Below are 21,491 nucleotides of genomic sequence, written 5' to 3' on the forward strand. Positions count from 1 at the left end.
TCGTTTCTCTTTTAGTATTTTTATGTCTATTCAAAATGTGTTCCTAGGTACATTTAATCATGGGTCCTTCTTATTTGACTGGTTTCACTATTATTATTTACTAATCTTACCACTGAACATAATTGTATTCTGCTTGTGACTCAGAGTGTCAGTAAAACATATTTGGAACCAATGCTATGAGTATAATCCTAGTGGTTTCAGTCAGATGGATATAAAATACTTTGCGTTTTTCGTTTTTTGCACTATACTTATCTTATTTAGGATTCTTCTAAGCACACCACTCAAACTGTACTGTTTCCTAGAGGCATGTATTTATTTGGAGATTAACATCAAAGATTAAAATCGTTTTACCACTGGCGTTAGGGCTATGATGCTTCATATACGGAGGAGTTTGGTTTCCACTTTGATCTGATAAAGATGTTGTATTTCGTAGTAATCGGCAAACTATTCCTCTTACACTCTCCATCCTTGGATTCTCTTCCAAGAAATCACAACTAGGAACTGGTGACAGTTCATTGTCTCTGTCCAATTCACACACAGGTGCTTTGAATAGATACCTCCAAGGCTGGGCAACAGAGCTCTCAGTTTGATTCTCTTGTGAAAGGAGGGTCTTTTCTAAGACGACTTACAGGGACTGTGTGAAACCTAAATCAATTCTTTGAATGTACTCATGTGCATGGTTGGGGAAGATGACAATCTCCAACCATGCTTACAGGCGTCAGAGAGAGAGAAAGAGGGGAGATAGAGAGAAAAAGAGAGAAAGAGAGAGAGAAAACAGTCTTTACCCACTCCTGCATCCATGACAGACACCAACAACAGACATTTCAGAATGTTCCATTGTTTGACAATCCCTGCTTGAGATTTGAGACTTTCTATGATAATACTCAACAGGAGGCCCTTTAAATTATGTCTGGTTAGCCTCAGGTCTGAGAGGGACGGGTTCATACTTAAGCTTATGTTGAACTACTGATCTTATTTGAGATGAACTGCCACCAGGGATTGCTAGGAAGGAGAATACTCTGCAATACACCATGAGTGAGGAAGCACAAATGATTTGACAAAAACTGAATTAACCATTCCAATCCAACAGAAACTATCTTATAAAAAGAATTGTATTTTTTATATATTTTGCTTGATGAGTTTCAGACCAGTGGCAATAATTATTTTTAAATTCCAACCATATTTAGAAGCCTATTTAATTTGATGAACTAAGCATTTCATATGTATTTTGGAAATTGAAATTATAATTTTAAATTGAAAAATTGTGATTCAAATTTAAAGTTGTCATTTCATCCACCTGCTTGGGGATTGATTATTCATATCATCCACCCACTGGTCACCATTTTCACATGCATCTGAAGAATTCTTACAATACTACACTCAAATTACTATTCTAGACAAAACCATAATAGGCTTACCTTAAGAAAGGGGTTGAGAATTCTGTCTTCATCGATTTCTGAGTGGAGAAAAAAGGATTGAAAAATTGAAGTTGTTTTCTAACCGGTCTTGTCTTTTGCTATGACCTCTGAAAGGAAATTATATATTGAGGTAAAGCAAAAAGTTTCCTACATTGCCTGAACTCTGTTTAACAGTATTCTACAGTGTTTCTGTGACACACAGCCAAGAAGTTCCTTGTTTTTATCAAAGAACCAATATTTCATTCAGATTAACCGGAAGCGTTGCTGGTATATATGCATGAACCATATATCATCAAACATGCATTTGCAAAACTCAGACTGCCTGTGATTCTGAATTGTCATCTCTGGGATCATCTTCACATTTGCAATTGTGGCCAACTCCATCAGCATATTTCATTCTACGCACATATAGCTGTGGTAAAAATCTAATTAAAATAATGATGAGAAATGTGACTGTAAAGCATTTACCTTCACCAATTACCAAGGTGATTGACCATTCAGTATTGTGTAGTGGAGTCAGTATTCAGTGTAATGGTGATCTATGTTTGTTTTGCTTGCTTAAGACAACCTTGAATGGCCAACGTGCACATATGATTGAGCAAAAAAACACAACCTTGCAGTGCTCAAATTTTAAGGTTATTTTGGGAAAATTATAGTTATAATTATTTATCCCCAAATCAGGTCGCACTCACATTCATACTTTTAATATTATATTGAACTGTAGTATTTTTATCATCTTGACATACAGGAAAGGGGTTAGTCAATCATATACTTTTAGAACATATCTAGGAGTGAGAACACTGCAACAGGGCACGTTCCCTTGGTTTTAGTTTCACATTTCTCTGTCCTTACTTTTGTTTATATTTTGTTATTGTGTCAGCTGCGGCTCGTCCTTTAGGTTGGAGGGGCCACACCCGCCCCCACCCTTTGCCCCTCATGAAGAGTGCCTGTCAGGCTGAGCAAAGGTCAGCCTGACAGACACTCTTCATGTTCAGCTCAGGCAGCCAGGAGCGAGACAGGCACGATTTGCGCAGACTCCTGGATGACTGAGCTGAACTTTGCTGGGCTGAAGAGTTCACAGCTCCTATGGGCGTGACCTCCTCGGCTCAGCAAAGGTGCCTCGAGGCCCTCTCCCTCGGTGACGAGGGAAGCGTCAACCATTGACTTCGACCTGGGCGCTTCAGGTTTAAGCCCTGAAGCGCCCAGGGTTAGTGTCAATTAGTGACACCTCGTCACAGAGTGGGGAGGGGTCAGCAGTCTCACTGACCCCATTCCACTCTGTGACGAAATTGGGACTGCTGCCTTCCCTCATTGGGAAGGCACCAGTCCAAACCCTCCTAGGATCTCCGAGCTGAAGGTAAGTGTGTGTGTGTGTTTTTAAATGAATGTTTGGTGCATGCGTGTATGTTGATGAGTGTTGTGAAGGGATATGCGTGCGTGTGTGAATGGATAAGTGTGAGTGTGCTGCCCGCCCCCTCCCTCCTAAAATTACCGACCGCCACGGTATTGTGTTAAATATACAATGCATTTGTACCATACAAAAAACTCCCATGAGCATAATTTAGATCTCGGTGGAGGGGTTACTCTGTTCCAACGGTGACGGATATTCCTCCCACCAAAATCTAAATACCATAGAAAAGAAAGATATTTTGATTTTGGGGCACAGGATATCCGTCACCATTGCGACAGAGCAACCCCTCAGCCAATATCTAAATCAGACCCTATGTTTCTGACAAACATTAAAATGAAGAGCAATTTTGACTAAGAAATACAACATTGTGAAATAACACATTCAGTAGGTTTGGATGAGTGTCCCTGTACAGTGCAGTCAGTTGTAGTATTCAGCATTTTGTATGTTTCTGCAGCAACTTTTGTGTTTTCCACAGTGGCCTCCACCCCAAGACCACTAGGTACAATCCCTAATGATTTGTATTTGCTCCCCTTCAAGGTACTGAAATCTGCTCAGCGGGGGATACATTCGAGGTATCCCATTACCTCCTGTTAAAGACAGAACCCCATCTTCAATGTGGGTAGAATGACAGTCCGTTGGTTGGTTGGTAACAGTAATCCATGTTCAGGGTAACAGGCCTTTTTGTCTTATGAGATGGTTCTGTAGCTTTGTGTGAAAATCCACCTACATGGGCTCTGTCTACATTAGGCAATTAAATTTAGCCTCTGAATCGCAACTGTATGGCTCAAATGATATTTGTTGCTAGGACACATTTACTTCAAAGCAAAATGCTGGCTCTTCGCAGATTCTGTCATGTAGCTTTTCCCTAGGAAAACTCCTCAAAGATCCTGTTTGCTTCCCCTGAAGAGTTGGATTAGAATTTCACAATCAGTTAAGCCTCTTTCCAAGAAAACAGTTGCTATAAGCTTAACCAGGATGTTTCCTCTTTTCCATTTGTCTGGCTTACAATGTCAAATGTAAACACCACTGGACATTCATTTCTTTCCTACTTCACCTCCTAACCATCAATGTAACACACAAGGAAAATTGAATTAAAAGATGGCAAACCTTAAGGCTGGGTGTTGGCTTATTTCCTATGCCCTAAAAGCCAGCTACATACCAGATCTTTGAGTGAGTATTTGACTTTTTTAAAGTTTTATCAGAAGATTCTGCTTTGCATCAAAAAGGTGCATTAGCAGGGCAAGAACTTGATCACCCTTCATCTTGAGACTATGTCTGACAATCTCAGAGAAGCACCTGAAGTGCCCATGCCTGGCAAAAAAGGAGCATGTTTGCTGCAACCTGACTATACATTCACAAAACTCAAAGCCCCAATGAGATTGCAACCTTTGTGGACAACTGACTCAAAACAGAATCAGCAAGCTGCAAAATGACAATCACCACTCATCTTGATCAAAGACAGAAGAAGCATCTTTCTGTGAGATAAAGAGAAAGTATAATACCTATAGGTGTGCCTGAGCAGTGGCTTTGTATAGTGAGTTTGCTCACATGGGTTGCATTTAGACTGATTGTGACCTTGATGTAATGTTTTCAAATTATCATCACTGATTAAATATATACAGTCACTTTGACCATAAACTAGGATCCCCTGCAGCCATGCTGGATGCCTCTCTTATTTATGGTTTAATGATTTGTTAAGTAAGATGTATTCCTTGTAAGCCACTGGGCAGTCCACAGAAACAAAAACCAGGAGGGCTATAGTATGTCAAGAGAGAAGAGTGGCATGATTATAGTAAGAGTAATAATTATAGCTCCCAGAAGGTTGTATTTCATTCCAATTATACTGAAGAGGCATGCAACATCAGACCAAACTGAGACATATCATTACCCCAATGGTATCAACCAAAATTATTGTTGGCTATCTCAGCACTGGCAGGTATGCTTTCTGAAAAAAGATAACACACTAAAAATAATTAGTCTGCCAGTTAGTAAGTGATCTCTGGGAACAACTTGAAGAACGGAAAGATATTTAATTCCATTCTCAAATTGAGATGGTGTTGCCCTTGTCTCTAGGTTGGAGTGAGGTTATTCCAGGCTTTCGTACAAATTGTCCTCAAAGTTTTTGCACCATTACTCTTTCAATGAAAGGTGGATACGTTGTCCTACTGTTAGATGCCGATCCCAGGTTGATGAAACATTTGTAGCAGTTGAATAGTTTAGACTGGTATCTCAGACGCCAGGACAAATATGTCCTGCCAGTAATGTAATGCATCTTGAAACATCATTTTTTATAGTTTGCCATTGTAAGTTTTGAAGGAATCTATCTGCATGTATATCTGCCTAGCTATCTACTATTTCTATAATAAATCTATATTCTCATTTCTAAAATTTGGCCTACACCACAAATGTGTATCTAGGCCATATACAAATGCTTGCAAAAGTCACTGTTTACCACCGAAACAGAAAACTATTCCTGGCAGAGAAATTTAGTAAGAGTCTACATGTTTCAATCTAATACGCTGCAAGCATTACAGCTCCTTGACTGGACCCTTCAAGGAGTTCACTCTCAGTGGCCAGCCCCTACCCTTCCTTACTAACAAGTAAAACAATATCTTCTCTAATGTGTGACATTTCCCAGCATCTCTAGCTATATAAATAAGGATTCAACCATGACGTGTTATTTTTTGTGGCTTCATTGCTTTTATTTTTTAACTCTGAGAAATGTTATGATGTGGATGACCCTTTGGTGCATGACTAATGCCTGTGACACCCTTTTTTTCTTCCTTGCAATTCATCACTGGTCCCATGCTATGATGTATTGCTTTGTGCCAAATGGTCTCCTGTTAAATTATGTTGGCCTTTGGTGACCATATCGTACTTTGCTGTACAATCTTGAAAATGTTAAAACATTATGAGAAAAGCATTACACAGAAGATAACCTTGAAATCAAAATGCCTTGTCTTCCCATTTCTGACATTTAAACTAGGAACATTCAATAAGAAATTAAAGTAGATGGACAGGTTTCCATTCGGCCAATATTGTTCACAATATAACTTCTTTGGAAAGACAGAAGCTACGTCATAGGAAATACAGGACGCCACAGTGCGTCAATTCTGGGTGAAATATGGTCACACTTTTGAGACAAAAGATCACTTTAAAATATATACATATGTGTTGTAGCCTAGGCAAGCAATTTTGGAAGGCCAAATCAGTTTAAACTGCAGCTGCGAGTGGGAAAGGGCAACAGCTGAAGTACATTTTTTCAAGATTGTGAGAACTGGAAAAAATCTCAGCAGAATCTGAAGATGAAAGACAAGCTTTGGAGGTTGCTGGAATTTGATGGAGAACAGCAAGATGTGAGTCTAATACTATTCCAAGATTTCTAACCTCTTGAATAAAAAACTTGCAACATCCCGTCAACATTAGCTCATATTTAGATGAGACCATTTCCATAATTTTTAATTCACCATCTCTTAGTTGCATGTGACGAGGGCAGATAGGAATTATTAGTATTATCTAGATCTTGCATGTTTACAGGATTTGTGTGTTGTCAGTATACAGATATAAAAAAACATATTAAAACCAGTTAGGAGCCAACCAAAGAAGCATAGAATAGACTGAATAAGAGGGGATAGATGTAACTCTTGAAGAACCCCCAAAAAATCAGTTTTGGCTCTGATGAAAAAGACACAACTTTGATTGCTTGAGAACAATTGTAGAGGAATGATTCTATCTGAAAATGGCTAAACCTTGGATTGGGCAGTCGGGTATCTCAATGGAAGAAGGTGGTTTTCAGTGTTGAACCCAACAGACAGAGCTAATAAAAGCAGCACTCTGACACCACCTCAATCCATAATTACTGAGGGGTCATCCAAAACTGATTTGCAGATGGTGTCTGAGTCCAAGCTTGGCCTAAACCTCACTTGATTGTGACATCATTTATAGGTGGGTGAAACACTTGGTTTCCGAATGGAGATTAACACCTGGCTCCACCATCGGAATCTCTTTGTCAATGGGTGAACCTTCACAGAACTGCCAGATTAATACCATAAGAAGGCCCACTCAACTTAAAAAGGGTCCCTTGAAGCATTCTAATTTTTGTTTGCAACTGTCATGAAACGTACAGAGGTCAAGAGTAATAAACATTATTGCTCACCTGCAATAGAAATGCCTTCATCATGTACATACAACCTGATATACTCTGAAAGCTTTACTATATGAAGTGGTTGAATACAGAACCCTGTACAGAACGAATCCAGGGAAGGGTAATGTCTGCAGTTTAGCTAACATTTGTGTACGTGTTTTAAAGCTGCTTGGACTTGTATTTATGGTTCATTAACACAAAGCCATTATTATTAGGGTGAGAGCTAGAAGGAAATGTAAACTTGGACTGCACTACTGATTAGCATATAAATGTGTACCCGTTTGCAAAGTTTACCACTATGAGGCTATGTATAATGCTCCCAGAATGCTCTGTGATAAGATGCAAATATTTGCAGATGCTTGAAAGCAAGAGTGGTAATTCTTTGCTTTCTAAATAAAATGTTCACACAAAAAATGCAAGTAGGAAAAAAGTTTTTGCTAAACAAACTACTGTGAAATTTTAAATATCATTTCTAGTAAAAATGTGTTGGTGCATGCTAGTATTTGTAAAACATATTCATAATAGAGATCAATGTAACTGGTTCCAACAAGATTATGGGAACATGAAGATAAACAAGCATTGGCAAAGCCAAAAGGTCTGATGTAGGTGGTCAAACTTTTAATGTTGTCAATGTCTCTTGTTTGAAGATGATTTTTGTCAAACTTAATTGTTGTAGGAACCCTCCCCATTATAACAAACATTGGCAAAAGCAAACATATTTGTTGGTCTCAAAAAGCACACATTGACACAGCAATTCCTGGCACTGAACAAAACTATTTTGTGTGCTGATATGTTCTGTGAGAAAAAGCACAATGCTTTCACTTTTAGTGAAGCTAGTCCACAGATGGACAGACAGAACTTAATAAAAACAAAAGGTAACTAATGACAGACCCATTTTTTAAAGAAAGTCACAAACGTCCACCTACCGTATATGTCCTTGCATCAGTGCAGATTTACAACTTTCATTAATTCACAAGAATTTAGAGACGTAGGCCAGGAAATCGTACTTCTAGAAAATACTTTTGAACTGCATTGTAGTATGAGCAAATATGCATGTGTAGATTTGCTCTTGCAAAAATCTGTTCACTTTCCCTCAAACCACGTTTTCCCCCAACCCTGGAAGAAGAGTTACTTCTGCCTTTTATAGGAGTACATTTCCAACCTTTCTTAGTATGGGAAAAGATGAGAGAAGAACTGGAGAAAACCCCTAAAACGTGCAAGTTAGTACGTTTGCACAGACTCAAAAGGGCACTCCAACCCTTGAACCGTTGCTTACTGCTACTTCCAGCCCAAGTACGTTGATCGGCATAAAGGTGACAAAATAAGGGCCATGTTTATGAAAGAGTTGTGTCAGCCTTGTGTGGCGCAAGGGCAACGTACCTGTTAAGTTAACTTTATCAAGGCAAGCAAGGCCACACTGTGTGGACTTGCCTGACTTGATAAATATAGAGTAACCCAACATAGAGCAAAGCGCTGCGCTGTGGTATTCTGCCCTGGGAAGGCGTTCAATGGGTGGAGGATGGGTGTCCCCACGTTTCCGCCTATGGATTTTGGCACATTCCCAGATTTATCAATACTGGTAGATCCATCAAAATCATATGCTTTACCAGGTGAGGTGTAACTAGGAGAAATATCATTATTTCGTCCTGTCACTTTCTCTTTCTACATAGAAAGAGGAAAATGCCACTTAGGATTGTGTTTTTGCAGGAAAGTCCCCTTTCTTGCACAAAAACAATCCTGCTTACAATGCAGGCACCCTTGCCCATGGTGCAAGGGCGTCTGTGTTGGCACTCAGCAGCACACTGTGTGCCAGTGCAGGGAAAAAACAAGAATGTGCCATACAATTTCTATGGTGCATCCTGCCCTTTACCTATCACGCAGCACAGCAAGGTGACTTGCTGTGCTGATTTATTAAGAAATCAATGTGCCCCTAAAGGAATTGCTAGTATTCAAACCCTACTATATTATGAGCCCTAGCATAATCTGAGGGGATATTATCACAGCTTTTATATAATGAGATTACTGTCATAATTTGTCGTTTCACTGTATCACACCAAAGGGAAAAGTGGATTTGTTTTACAGGACAACCAGATTTGTAAAGCAACTTGTCCCAAGGACAAGTAGATATTTTACTTAATTCCACACCCCTCAAAACACATGGCACCAAGAATGAAGCAGGTGGGTAATAGTCAATAACTGCTGATAAAAAAGGACCATTTCTTTATTTTGGCTGGGTTGGTGGGCAATCAACAAAAGAAATGTAATGTCACCATCTTCAATGGACTGAAATGGATGACGGAGTCCCAGTGGATGTAGGAGAGGAGGGACTTGTCTGTAGAGCACACAAACAAAATCAGCAAGTTATGAGCAACACTACTGATGTACTGTGATCCAAGGGAAAACTCCACAATGCAGATTATAAGAGAGGCCAGGGTGACAGTGAATCTGTGCGCTGTCTGAGTGAGTGGGTGACCCATATGCATCCGATTATTGAGTAATGTATTGCAAACTGCATCATGTATATGATCAGCAGGTAAACAGAAGCACAGGAAAAACTGCTACAAGACAACGCTGTGTAACACAAAGTTATAATGTACCAGTGCATTGAGAGATTAAGGGCTGTATTTAAAGACTGGTAGGGTAAGTTCCAAGAGGCTGGAACAGAGTCACGGCCTACCAATCGAATTGTGAGTATTTCAGATTGTTGCGGAGTGTTTTGTTTGCCAGGAGATCATCCATTGTAATTAGGGGGAGGAGGGGGGAGGGGTTTGGGGTTTGCTTCGGTGATTTAAAAAAAAACTCTGCAAGCCTGCCGACAGTGCCAGGATGGTGTGGCAGATACAGACCAACACTCTGGGGATTCTTTTTGAAAAATACAAAATCAATGGCATTTGCATGCTATGAAATTTCTCCCCATTAGGGACATTTGACTTCTGTCCCTTCTTGGGACAGTCATGCTGTGCACAGTGGCCATGGACAGGAAACAAGTGTGTGGCATAGCTTTGGTAGGGTCATCAAAAAAAGGAGTGCCTTTTGACACTATCTTATCTTGTGGTTCCCGGCAATCAAGGTTTTCTGATAGAAGGCCTATGAGAGCAAAGTCTAGGAATGAATGTCCATAAAGACGGATAGTAAGCCGAGGATCAAACCTAAAATTTGTAATGTGATATAACGGTAGGGAATTCATATATGCTAAAGCCCTCTAAGTTTCTGCGGAATGCCATAATTTTGAATCTTTGTGGTGACATTTGTTTCAGAAAAGATTGTACAGCGGCCGTCCTGGTGGAAGAAATATCAAGGAACATTCCACATCCTAAATCACAAAGTAACTAAAAGGATTACGCACAAACAAGAGCACCTCAGAACCTCAAACAAGTCCTGCTCTGGAAGTGTAGCCTTCCAGTACGAAATACTATGTTAAGACATAGTTTAAAATGTGACATGGTTATATATGCTGTACAGTACAGCACACATGCACAGCTGAAAATGTTTGAAAAAAGGGAATAATTTTCAGCAACATTATGCCTGCCTCTGGAATTCATACATGTTGAGGTAAAGCTCCCTTCACCTTTTTTAGGACATGGGGCTTTGTGACAAAATCTACAGGTAATAGCTTGGGAATGTTCAATCATTACCGTGGTAGGTCGTTGGATGCAAATTGATGCAAAGCAACATGTAGTTTTTCGCAGTAAATTACATCTCAGTTCAATACTTTGCTCCAGTTTGTCTCACTTATGTGTCGAAAACCTGACAAAAAAATGTAGTAACTAGGGCCATATTTTCTGTTTGTACCAGATTCCCAGTGGAAAAATTATGCAAAAATTTGCAACCACATAATGTTTGTGAAATTTATATAATGTGAAATTATGCAGGCAGAATATAAATTTCACAGGAGTTTAATTGCTAAGCATTAGAGAGTAAGTTTCATGAGTGATCATGAGGTGGTAAATGAAAAACATAAAGGCAATGACAATTTGAAATAACCTGTGTGGTATGAAGAATGTGATAATGGTATGCCATTAAAGAAGCACAAACAGGGGAACATGACTCACTGGTATGGGATTAGGCAGTATGCTGCTCACTTCTTATCTATGATGCGGAAGACTTTCTGAGGGGACCAAAGGGCATAGTGCAGCAACTAGCCTCAATTGTGTCAACCAATGTCATTTACGAATGTTTTTGACTGTTGGAATGACAGATGGCCAGCTTGAAAGTGCTACTGTATGGGCTGGTTTTTCTGGTGCTGTCACATCCCATGCCCACACATTGGCCCTTTCAAGCTGGCCCATCTGGTAGTGCTAGATTGAAAGATGCTCTAAAGGTCAGTCCACCACAGCTAGTATCCGGGACGGCCCACGTTTCTGCTACTCCAAATTAAAAACCCAGCACATCTTTTTGGCACTTGCGCTCGGATCCCCCAGGCAAGCGATATGGCTTGGAAACTCAGTACATATTAACACTCAATAAATCATTGTCCAGTCAGTGATTTTACTTTCAGAAAGCTGAAGTACTGTAATGCCAACAAGATAAATACTAAGCCTAGAATCACAAATATATACACAAAATACATCTGGAAACCAAGGCTGGAATACTAGGCTCAGTTCCTGACTGACTCACCCCACATTGAACAATGGCGGGCCAGAGGCAAATACTCGGAGCAAACAGGATGAAGCCTTACTTGGGTCCTGTACTCATGAGTCACAAATAATCCCTGAGTTAATCACAATCCTAGTTGTGTGAGACTCCAGACCAGGCGTGAAAGGGGAGGCTCAATAAACATCCGGAACAAAATCGATGCAAGAACAACGAACTCAAAAACAAGTTCCGAATATGTTAGTTAAATCTTGCTATGTTTTAGTAACAGTACTGAAAAAAGTATGATATATTCCAATGATTCAAGGTAATCACAGCACAAGAGCATTATTCCTCAACAGCAGGATTTAATGCCCATCAGAAAATTGTGCGCTGTTAACTTAAATCACCGTATGCACCGCCAAAAAGTATTTGTGCCACAATAGGAATGGTGCCTGTGAAAGACATCAGCTCCTTGCGTGTCCCATTGTACTAACCCATGCTGTCGAGCAGTGATGGACTGGGGCACAAAAAGCAGCCATTGCAAAAACTCTCAAACCAGCCCCACTCTCTTCTTCTTCAACCGTGCTCGCTCTCTTCACTCACAGTCCCCCACCCCCATCATCTCAGTGCACACACCCACGGGAGGATGATGCACCACACAGGAAGATGCTAACACTGTGTTTAGGGACTACTATGGCCACCTTTAAAAAAAGGCTACTCACCATATTATTGATCCTGATCCACAATGATCAGAATGGATTTGTCCCACTCCGTAGTACCTACTTAAATATCAGATGGATGTTCCATGTAGTGGAGGTGGGTAGGGCTAACTACCATGCCAAACCATGTCTCTCCCTGGACCTCCAACAGACAATCCTCACCCTGGGCTGGGAGTATATGTTTGCAACTCCAACCAAATTTGGAATCTCCTCAGCCTATATCAGTTGGATCAAATTCCTATATACAGACCTACGGGCAAGAGCACGGACAGACCTGCACATATCATCCACTTATTCCATATTCTGTGGCACTAGGCAGGGATACCCATTGTCCCCCTCCACTTTGTGCTGGCCAAAGGATCTCAGAGCATCAGACAGATGATAGTTGACTGGTGTATATCACAAGGACCACAACATCATGGTGTGTATCACAAGGGCCACAACATGATGCCGTTTCTATGTATGCAAATGATAAGATCATATGCAAGTGCTGTGACTATGGATCTTGAGCTTCTTGCCTCCCTACTTTGCCTGTTCAAAGAGCTCTCTGGCCTTCGCGTTAATTACACCAAGTCCTTCTATTTTTAGGAGGGCACACTGGGGGATACCATCCTGATGGGTGCGTGTAACATTCCTGTACCTCCACATGCATTTTGTTACCTCCGTATAGAGATATACAGGTCCACCACTGACCCACTGGACAGCAACCTAAGTAAGACCATCAGCTCTTCATGCACAAATACGGTTCTGGATCACTCAGCTCCTCTCAGTGGCAGGACAACTGGCGCTTTCCAAGATGGTGATGGGACCCCGTCTATTATACTTCTTTGTTAATTTACCTGTGGTGGTTTCTGCAGTCTATGTGTGACAACTTAACACTCTACTTATAGATTTGAAATGGGGCACGGGGAGACACAGTGAGCCTAACCAAAGTGCAGCTACTGTGTGATGAGGGAGAAACAAGCGCTCCAGACTATCAGGCTTATTGTTATGCAGGCCAATTTCAGTGATTGTCCTACTGGATGGAAGTCTTTCACCTAATTGAAATAGATTACATGCTGCGTATGCTGTGACTGGGTAAACCAAACATTATTATTACCAGGTGTGATGTGCCCTCCCCGCCTACCACATCTCCTTTGTAATGCACTTAGGTATTGGAAACAGACTCTAAAATACACGCAACCCCCACACAGTACACGCATAAAATACCACCCTGAGGACTGCTGACACCTGTGGGCCCAATCTCACCACTTGAGTTGAAGCCCTGGGAGTCTGTGGGTATTCGCACTCTGGGAGACATGTTTGCAGATGGAGAGCTCATGCTACACCAGGACTTTATTCAAATCTGTGGATTACCAAACTCTCTCTTTTTGACCCGGGTTAACATTTCCAGATATGTCCGTACATACTGAGCACCAATGGGGACAGAACCAGAGACACATTATTCATCTAGGCAGTATCGAAATAGGCACCTGTAGGACACCTAATAAAATCGCTGTATAAATGTCTGTGCACACATTTACACATCTCCTTACCACCCCTCGGGGCTCGATGGGAAGAAGACCTTGGTCGTGCCCTGCATGACAGAATGGCGCTCCCTCATTAAATACCCTAGTAGGATTCCCCACAGCTCCAGGGCCAAATTTATAAAAATGTTCATGCTGCACAGAGCTTATTTTATTCCTTTAAAATTGCATAAAATATTCCACAGAGTACCCCCGAACTGCCCCAGATGCCATGCCGACCCAGCAGATCTGTTACACATACTTTGGTTGTGTCCCTCAACACTTTGCACCGACGCTGCCTCACCTCCACCGCTCCGCAGCAAGGACCCAACGCATCTTTGTGATGCCTCAGCTCCTTCGCCCCACAACACCGGAACCAACGCCGCCTCGGATCCAGCGAAGTTGCGATCCCTGACTTTGTGCACTGGCTTGTTTTCACACTTTACTAAGGTACTCTACCTGGGGGTCTGTGTGACTCCGTGCCCGGCGCCATTGGCATCGGATTGTTGGGAACGACTCAGTGACAACGCCATTTTAACACCTCATCGAAGCATTTTGTGTTTCTAAGCGCTACCTTTAGGTTTAATCTTTACAAATTCATAACTTGACTTGTGTATGTTGTATCTTTGTCGTTTTGATCTTGTTTTGTTTAGATGAATATTGTCTATTTCTCTAAACCTGTATTGAGTCATTTTGTGGTCTTTTTACTGAGTTACTGGTTGTGTTGGCACAAATACTTTATACCTTGTCTTTGAAGTTAAGCCTACCTGCTCGTGCCAAGCTACCAAGAGGATGAGCGGGGGTTAACTGAGTGTGATTCTCCTTTACCCTGACTAGAGTGAGGGTCCTCGTTTGGACAGGGGGTAATCTGACTTCCAACCAAAGACCCCATTTCTAACATTGGTGATCAGCGGTGAGGCTAGGACTTGTATTTGTACTTGACATACAGTGATTAAGTATACACTACTGTTTTCAGTGCAGACCACTACGTGACCACATACTACTTGGCTTTGTGATTTTTGCTTTTTTCTCTTTTTTGGATTTTTCCTCACTTCCATTTGGTAGTAATCCTTTATTGACTTTTGAACTCCATTTGGGAACTTGTTTTCTTCCTTTGGAACTTTGCACTTTTAACTCTTCACTTCACACTTGTATAGCGCACTACTCACCCGTTAGGGTCTCAAGGCGCTGTACGCATACAGCTGTGGAACCCCTCCTGGCTTTTCACTGTGAGCCACCCACTCCTGGGCACCCCCAGGGTGAAGCCAGGCATCCAAGCGCTGTGAGGGCCATTGTGGAGATTAAGCAAGCTATTGCCCAGAGTTACAGAGTGTGACCCATTAATTAGATTAGGCACTGAGGCGAGAATGATCTGGTCCAAGGCAATTGAGCCCAAGACCCGCCGAGGCGGGAATTGAACCCTGGTCCCAGGCCAGATCTCTGCATCAGGATCTGCCGCTCTAATCATTGTGCCACACTTCTCCACCATCATGTCTCAATCTGTAAATGCACCAGCCTGAGTTGCTTTTGATTTAGGGAAACTGGAGAGTTACACATTTGCCCAACTTAAACAGTTCTGGAAGGATCTTGCCTGTCCCATTAGGAGCACCACCAGGAAGGACGAGCTGCAAAAGGCACTGAGGGCCTGGGTTACAGCCATGGAAGATGGGGGGCACACAGAGCATGAGGGTGAGGAGGAGGAGGCGCAGAGCATTCACAGTGGTATAGTCGGTGGGCCTGTTCTGTCAAGGGGAAGGGTCTCCAGGCCAGGTAGCAGTGTTTTCATCCAAGGGTCTGACGCCTGAAGAGTTGCAGGACAGACAGGCAGAGAGGGCTCACCAGTTGGAACTGGAGAAAATGAGGATGGCCATAGAAGAGAAAAAGTTATTGTTGGCTCATGAGCTTAGCTTGAGGGAGTTGGATCAGAGGAGCCAGTCTAGTAGAGATGGTGGCAGCAACAGCATAGTGCAGCCTGAGAGAAGAGTGCACATTCCAAAAGACCTAGATAAAGACTACAAAAGGGAGGAGGACATATTCTTCTGGTTCAGGGGGTATGAGTCTTCTCTCCATAGGAATCTGGTCCCTGAAGCTCATTAGGGGGCGCTCTGTGGAAGCACTTTGAGGTAGAGGGGAGGGACACCTTCACATTCTTAGGGGATCCTCAAGGACTCACCTACACCATAATGAAAGACGCCCTACTCACAAGATATGGTCTGACGCCTGAGCAGTGTAGGGGCAAGTTTAGGTCCTACAAAAAGAAAGAGTCTAAAACCTGGTTGGAGTGTGTAGATTCCGTTTGCAGGTCACTGGATGGTTGGGTGAAGGGCAGTAAGGTGAAAACATATGAGGGGCTTTACAAGTTAATTGCTTGGGAGCACTTGTACAGTTTGTTTTCCAGAGCTGTGCCAGCACCTAACTGACAGCAAGCTGACTGACCCCAGGAAGCTTGCGCAGGAAGCGGACCACTGGGAGAGCCCAGGGTCCACAAGAGGTATGGGGAAGACTACGCCTAGGGTGGGCAATGTCCCTCTCAGAAGAAAGGGGAGTAAGGGTAAACAGGGAGAGTTCTCTGAAGGGCCCCAACCTCGTTCCCAGGGTCAGGATTCCCAGCCCCCCAGTAAAAAGAAGCCATGGTTCTCCAAAAGGAGACATGGGGAAGAAGGTCCCCTGCGTAAGTGTTATGCATGTGACCAGCTGGGTCATGTGAGGGGGGACCCCAAATGCCCCAAGGGTACACCGTCTCCCACTGGTGCACAGCCTCAGGGTTTGGCTAGCGTAGCGCTTGGGGAGGAGTTGGTTCCAGGTGGGTGGGAACCAGCTGAGATGACCCTTGTCTCGCTAGGGGACAGTGAGATGGTCCAGAGAACCCTTGTGCCTGAGAACACTAAAAAGTACAGGCAGTGGGTGACCATTATTGGACAGAGGGTGGAGGCTCTGAGGGACACATGAGCCAGTGTGACTACAGTGAGGAGTCACCTGGTGTCTGAAGAGCAGATATATCCCCATGTACTTCACCAAGTAGTTGCAGTGGACAACTCGGAGCAGGGGTGTAGCCTGCATATCCTGATGAGCCATCTGTTCTAGGAGGGAGGGGTGGAGTGGTCACTCACTCCTGAAGGGGCTGTGCCTGCCCTCACACAATGCAGTCTCCAACCCCCCTGGTGTGTGTATGAGGCCTGGCCTGGGCAAGGCAGGATTTCACAAACAAGAGAGACTTTCCTTTGAAGTAGGCCTCATTCAAAGGCAGAAAGGGGTATAAGAAGAGTGCCCAAAACCCATGAAGATCAGATCACTTCTGGACGCAAGAGGAAACTCTGCCAAGGAGAAGAGCTGAAGAGCTGAGGAGAAGTGCTGCCCTGCCTGTGACTGTACTTTGTGGAGCTATCCTGCAGATGCTGCTTCTGCCTGGGGAAGGGAACAAAGACTGGACTTTGTGGTAGATTCCTGCTTCAGAAGAATCTCTAAGGGCTTATACTGAGCTTGCTCCCTGTTCTGAAGTCTCAGGGCCATCAAAAACTTTTCCTACCAGCACCTGGACTCTGCTGAAACTCCTGCCCTGACAAGTGGTGCCTTATCCAGTCGCTGGGCCCTTGAAAGGAGAAGCTGGTGAAAATCCAAGAAAATCAACTTTGGATGACTCCGGACCAACGCCGCTGTCGAATCCCGCGACGCTGCCTGCAATCGACTCCGTGGTCCTTGCTGGAGTGCGACGACCCTCGCAGGCCCGACCCCGCTGCAGCCCGCTCAAGTCCGCAACTCCATGGAAGTCGCCGCACCACGTTGTGATGGAAGCCGCCTGAAGTGCGTAGATTCCGTGGTTAGCACCAATGCAGCCTCACCTCCACCACTCCACAGCAAGGACCCGATGCCTCCTCATGATGGCGCAGTTCCTTCGCCCCACAGCACTGGATCCAGCGACGCCGTGATCCTCGACTTTGCGCACCGGCTAGTTTTTACACTTTACTAAGGTACTGTACCTGGGGGTCTGTGTGACTCCGTGCCCAACGCCGTTGGCATCGGATTGTTGGAATCGACTCCGTCACGATGCCGTGTTAACACCTCACCGAAGCATTTTGTGTTTCTAAGAGCTGTCTTTAAGTTTAATCGTTAAAACTTCATACCGTGACTTGTGTATGTTGGATCTTTGTTGTTTTGGTCTTGTTTTGTTTAGATAAATATTGGCTATGTTTCTAAACCTGTGTTGAGTCATTTTGTGGTGTTTTTACTGAGTTACTGTGTGTGTTGGTACAAATACTTTCCACCTTGTCTCTGAAGTTAAGCCTACCTGCTCGTGCCAAGCTACCAAGAGGGTGAGCGGGGGGTTAACTTAGGGTGTTTCTCTTCACCCTGACTAGAGTGAGGGTCCTTGCTTGGACAGGGGGTAACTTGACTGCCAACCAAAGACCCAATTTCTAACATTGGTGATCATTATTTAAAATTGTCCGGATCTTTAGAAACTGGTGGGAAAGAGATTGCTGGTGGCCTAAAGTAAAGACCTTAATAAAGATGGAAGGAAAAAGACAATTGTGACAGAAGAGAGTGAAAGAAAGACAGAAAGAAAGACCGTAAAATATTACAAATAGCACACAAGGGCATTTAGGACAAGGGAATGAAAAAAGACCGTGCGAACTGGAGAAGGAGAGTGAAAAAGCCATTAATGGATTATAAAATTATAGGGGGACGGAAAACTCTAAGATAATAGGATCAGCGTTTTGATAGCATGGGATAAGACAGCATCCTTTTTGCATTACTTAGTGGCTGCACCAAATTAATTTAAAACGACAGAAAAAATACAAAACATTTTTCGGTGCATGGAAGGCAATCCAACACAAAAAGCGAGTGCTAAAAACCACAAGGAGAGGTAGATAGATAGTGGTGAGTCGGAGCAATGGAATAACAGAGAGCTAAAGAAAGATATAGAGAGTGCAAGATATGATGAAGTGGCAAGGGATAAAAGAGAAATTATAACAGACGCAAGAAGATTAAATAGAAAGAAACACTAGAAAGAGAAGACGAGATAAAGATAAAAAGACAAAGAGAAAGCGACAGTCAGGAAGATAGATTGATGCAAAGTAGAAGGCAGATGTTCAGAATGAGGCACCATTATACCAGCTGTTAAGAAAGAAACGCTACTGCTTGAAAGATGGCTCTGTGTGTAATGAGAGGAGAAAAATAATATCCAACCTTCGACACACACAAGTCCAATACTGTGGTATTTTTTCATTTCAACTGCAGTCTTTCCAGGCTCCTCATCTCCCGAAGGATTTCAGAGCTGCTGGATAATGGAGCCTCCTGCGAACCTCCCATCAGTCGTTCAGACATGTGGGATCTGCTCCAAGGTATTAGATATCTCAGCGTCTCATACCAATCTGACAGAAATCAAGAAATACAGTAAGTGCTGACCCCACTGTGCCAAGTCCCACGGCAGCAAAGAACTATGGATTTATATAGGCACACGAATTAGAAATAGAAACTCTGTAGTCGTCATGCAAGTTTGCACAAGTCTGTAGTTGATTCGGAAAAGGTTTTTTTTGTATTACTTTTCTCTTTGAATCCCATTTGACAAATTCGCGTGAAATTCTCCAAACATACTTGCATGTGCATAGGATGCTCAAATATGCTTTTGTGTAGAGTGGTCAAGGTGGATAAAATATATTGAGGGCTTCTCCGAAGTTCAAAAGATGCACTTCTGCACATTGTCAGCGTTAGGACTTATTTGAACTAACCTGTATTGGTGAGTTTATGTTCTTTTTGTTTACCGATATAACCTTTTTAAAAGATTTTCAGGAATTACAAAAAGTGTATAACCTTCAGAGTTAACCCAAACAATACACTTAAACGTAATATAATTTAGTGCAACATTCCTGTTCATAGCTCACTTCGACAGGAGTTAGATATAATCTTCTACAACTATGATGAGTCGCATATATAGATCAAAACGGTATATATAACGACTACATTAATGTATTAAGCGACAGGCAATCTGGAAATTAGAGCATGTAATTTAAAGAATGAACAAACTAGTGTAAAGCCATACTGTGGGAAATCTGATTAAAACACAATTTAATAATAGGTCCAACACAGTCGTTACAATTCCTAAAATGTAAAACACAGGGGCTTAAAATAAATCAAACTAAAATGGAAATTAAAAAAATTGATTATTGAATAATAAAGGAGATTGTAGTAGTCATTCCTCTTTTTCTTTTACCTGATCAGTGAAACGAGATGGAGATATAGACAATGAAAGAGACAGATTAGAGGACTTAATGACATAGGGAAGAAAATGAAACATCATTTAGGAGGAACGGGATTTGGAGAAAACGGGGCTAGTGGACAGATGTAGGCTGGAGGTAAAAGGGATATATGGTATAAGATCAATTGAAGGCACAAAACAAAACACAGGAGTAACACAAGAAGTGTTCAATGAAGTGGCAATGAACACCAGTTACGCCCGAGAGAGCATAATTATGCTCTGCCATTATGTTTCTTAAAACATGAAATGAAGGGGTGGTTATTTTGCTGCAAAACCTGAAAATGTTTTCCATGTAAACGTGGTGCTCCAAATGTAATGCAAGTGCATAAATTAATATAATAATTCATGTATACCACATTTAATCAAAGTTTACTTGTGCATATTTAGCTTGGCCAGACAATGGCCTACATTTTTCCTGTGTTTTAATTTCAATGTGAAGTTTGCTTTTTGCATGTTTTTTGAAGATGCAGTTGTCGAGACTAATAAGGAGCCTATTGTGCTTGAGAGATAAGAGAGTCTAAGAGAAGCGTTTCAAAGATGGAAGGAGTATCTTGAATTGGCAGTTATCATTTTGAAATTGCTGAGCGCGAGGCTGCACCAAGGCCACGTAGAAGTAACTTAAAGTAGATACTTATACCAAATATCCATTTGATTTATGACTTTGTTTTTCAGAAGAAGAGTTAGACAATGATGTCATTTTTTGGAGGAATTCAGATTTAAGTGTGGTTTAGTTAGCGAAAGGTTCAGACCCTTTTATTGTTTTAACAGAGCGAACCTATTTGAGGTATAGACGTCAATTCTTAGAGATTCAGCAGCTTTATGCTGCACACACCTCTCATGACCGAATCTTCTACAGGAGTTCTGTTATGCTGACCTTTCTCTGAAACCTTCCTAAATATTTGAATAGTTAGGAATCTAGATTCAATGGTTAGGCAGGAGAATTTGATTTTGGAATTTAAACACCAAACACATTTCTTGATTTTCTGCATTGTCGCTATTGAGATATTGGTATTTTGTTGTGCTAATCCAACTCAATATTGTGCAAAGTTTTATCTCTCATATAGTGATTGTGTGTATCTATACCATGGTTGTGAGACTCATTTATGTAAGTTTGACTTTGAGATTGTAATAAAGTCCATTGAAACGATAAGTTGGTCTCAAAGATTGAATGGGTGGCCATTTAGTTGCACTGTTATCGATTATAAATAATTTGATGTGAGTCTCTTCACCTTCTCGGAACAGATAAGGAAAGATTCATCGGAATCAACAAGTGTAGATATAGTCCAAGCTGGATTACATTGTAGCAACAAGGATGTTTTTCTTTCCGAAATGGGAACTGGAACCAGACTCTAGAGTTGTTAATCCCTTAGAGCCCAATCTCAAGTGCCCATGTCCAGAGTTGGAGAATTGGTGAAGTTGCGGAGACTGGGAAGAGAGTCATTTTGACGATGGGAACCTGAGTATAA

At 42.1% G+C, this 21,491-nt stretch overlaps 1 protein-coding gene across 2 annotated transcripts in view; it reads right to left on the bottom strand.

The window, feature by feature from the left end:
- PPP1R1A (protein phosphatase 1 regulatory inhibitor subunit 1A) overlaps positions 1–21,491 on the bottom strand; it is a 756,923-nt gene that overhangs the window by 226,836 nt on the left and 508,596 nt on the right. The window contains exon 3 of one of the 2 annotated variants that reach the window (XM_069231032.1): positions 1,419–1,456. The exons of the other annotated variant lie outside the window; for it this stretch is intronic. Within the exon in view, the coding sequence (XP_069087133.1) occupies positions 1,419–1,456 (38 nt within the window). The remainder of the gene's footprint in view (positions 1–1,418; positions 1,457–21,491) is intronic. 2 annotated transcript variants of the gene reach the window in all.

Source organism: Pleurodeles waltl, chromosome 4_2 (genome assembly GCF_031143425.1).
Source record: "Pleurodeles waltl isolate 20211129_DDA chromosome 4_2, aPleWal1.hap1.20221129, whole genome shotgun sequence".
In the NCBI taxonomy this organism is placed as follows: Eukaryota; Metazoa; Chordata; class Amphibia; order Caudata; family Salamandridae; genus Pleurodeles; species Pleurodeles waltl.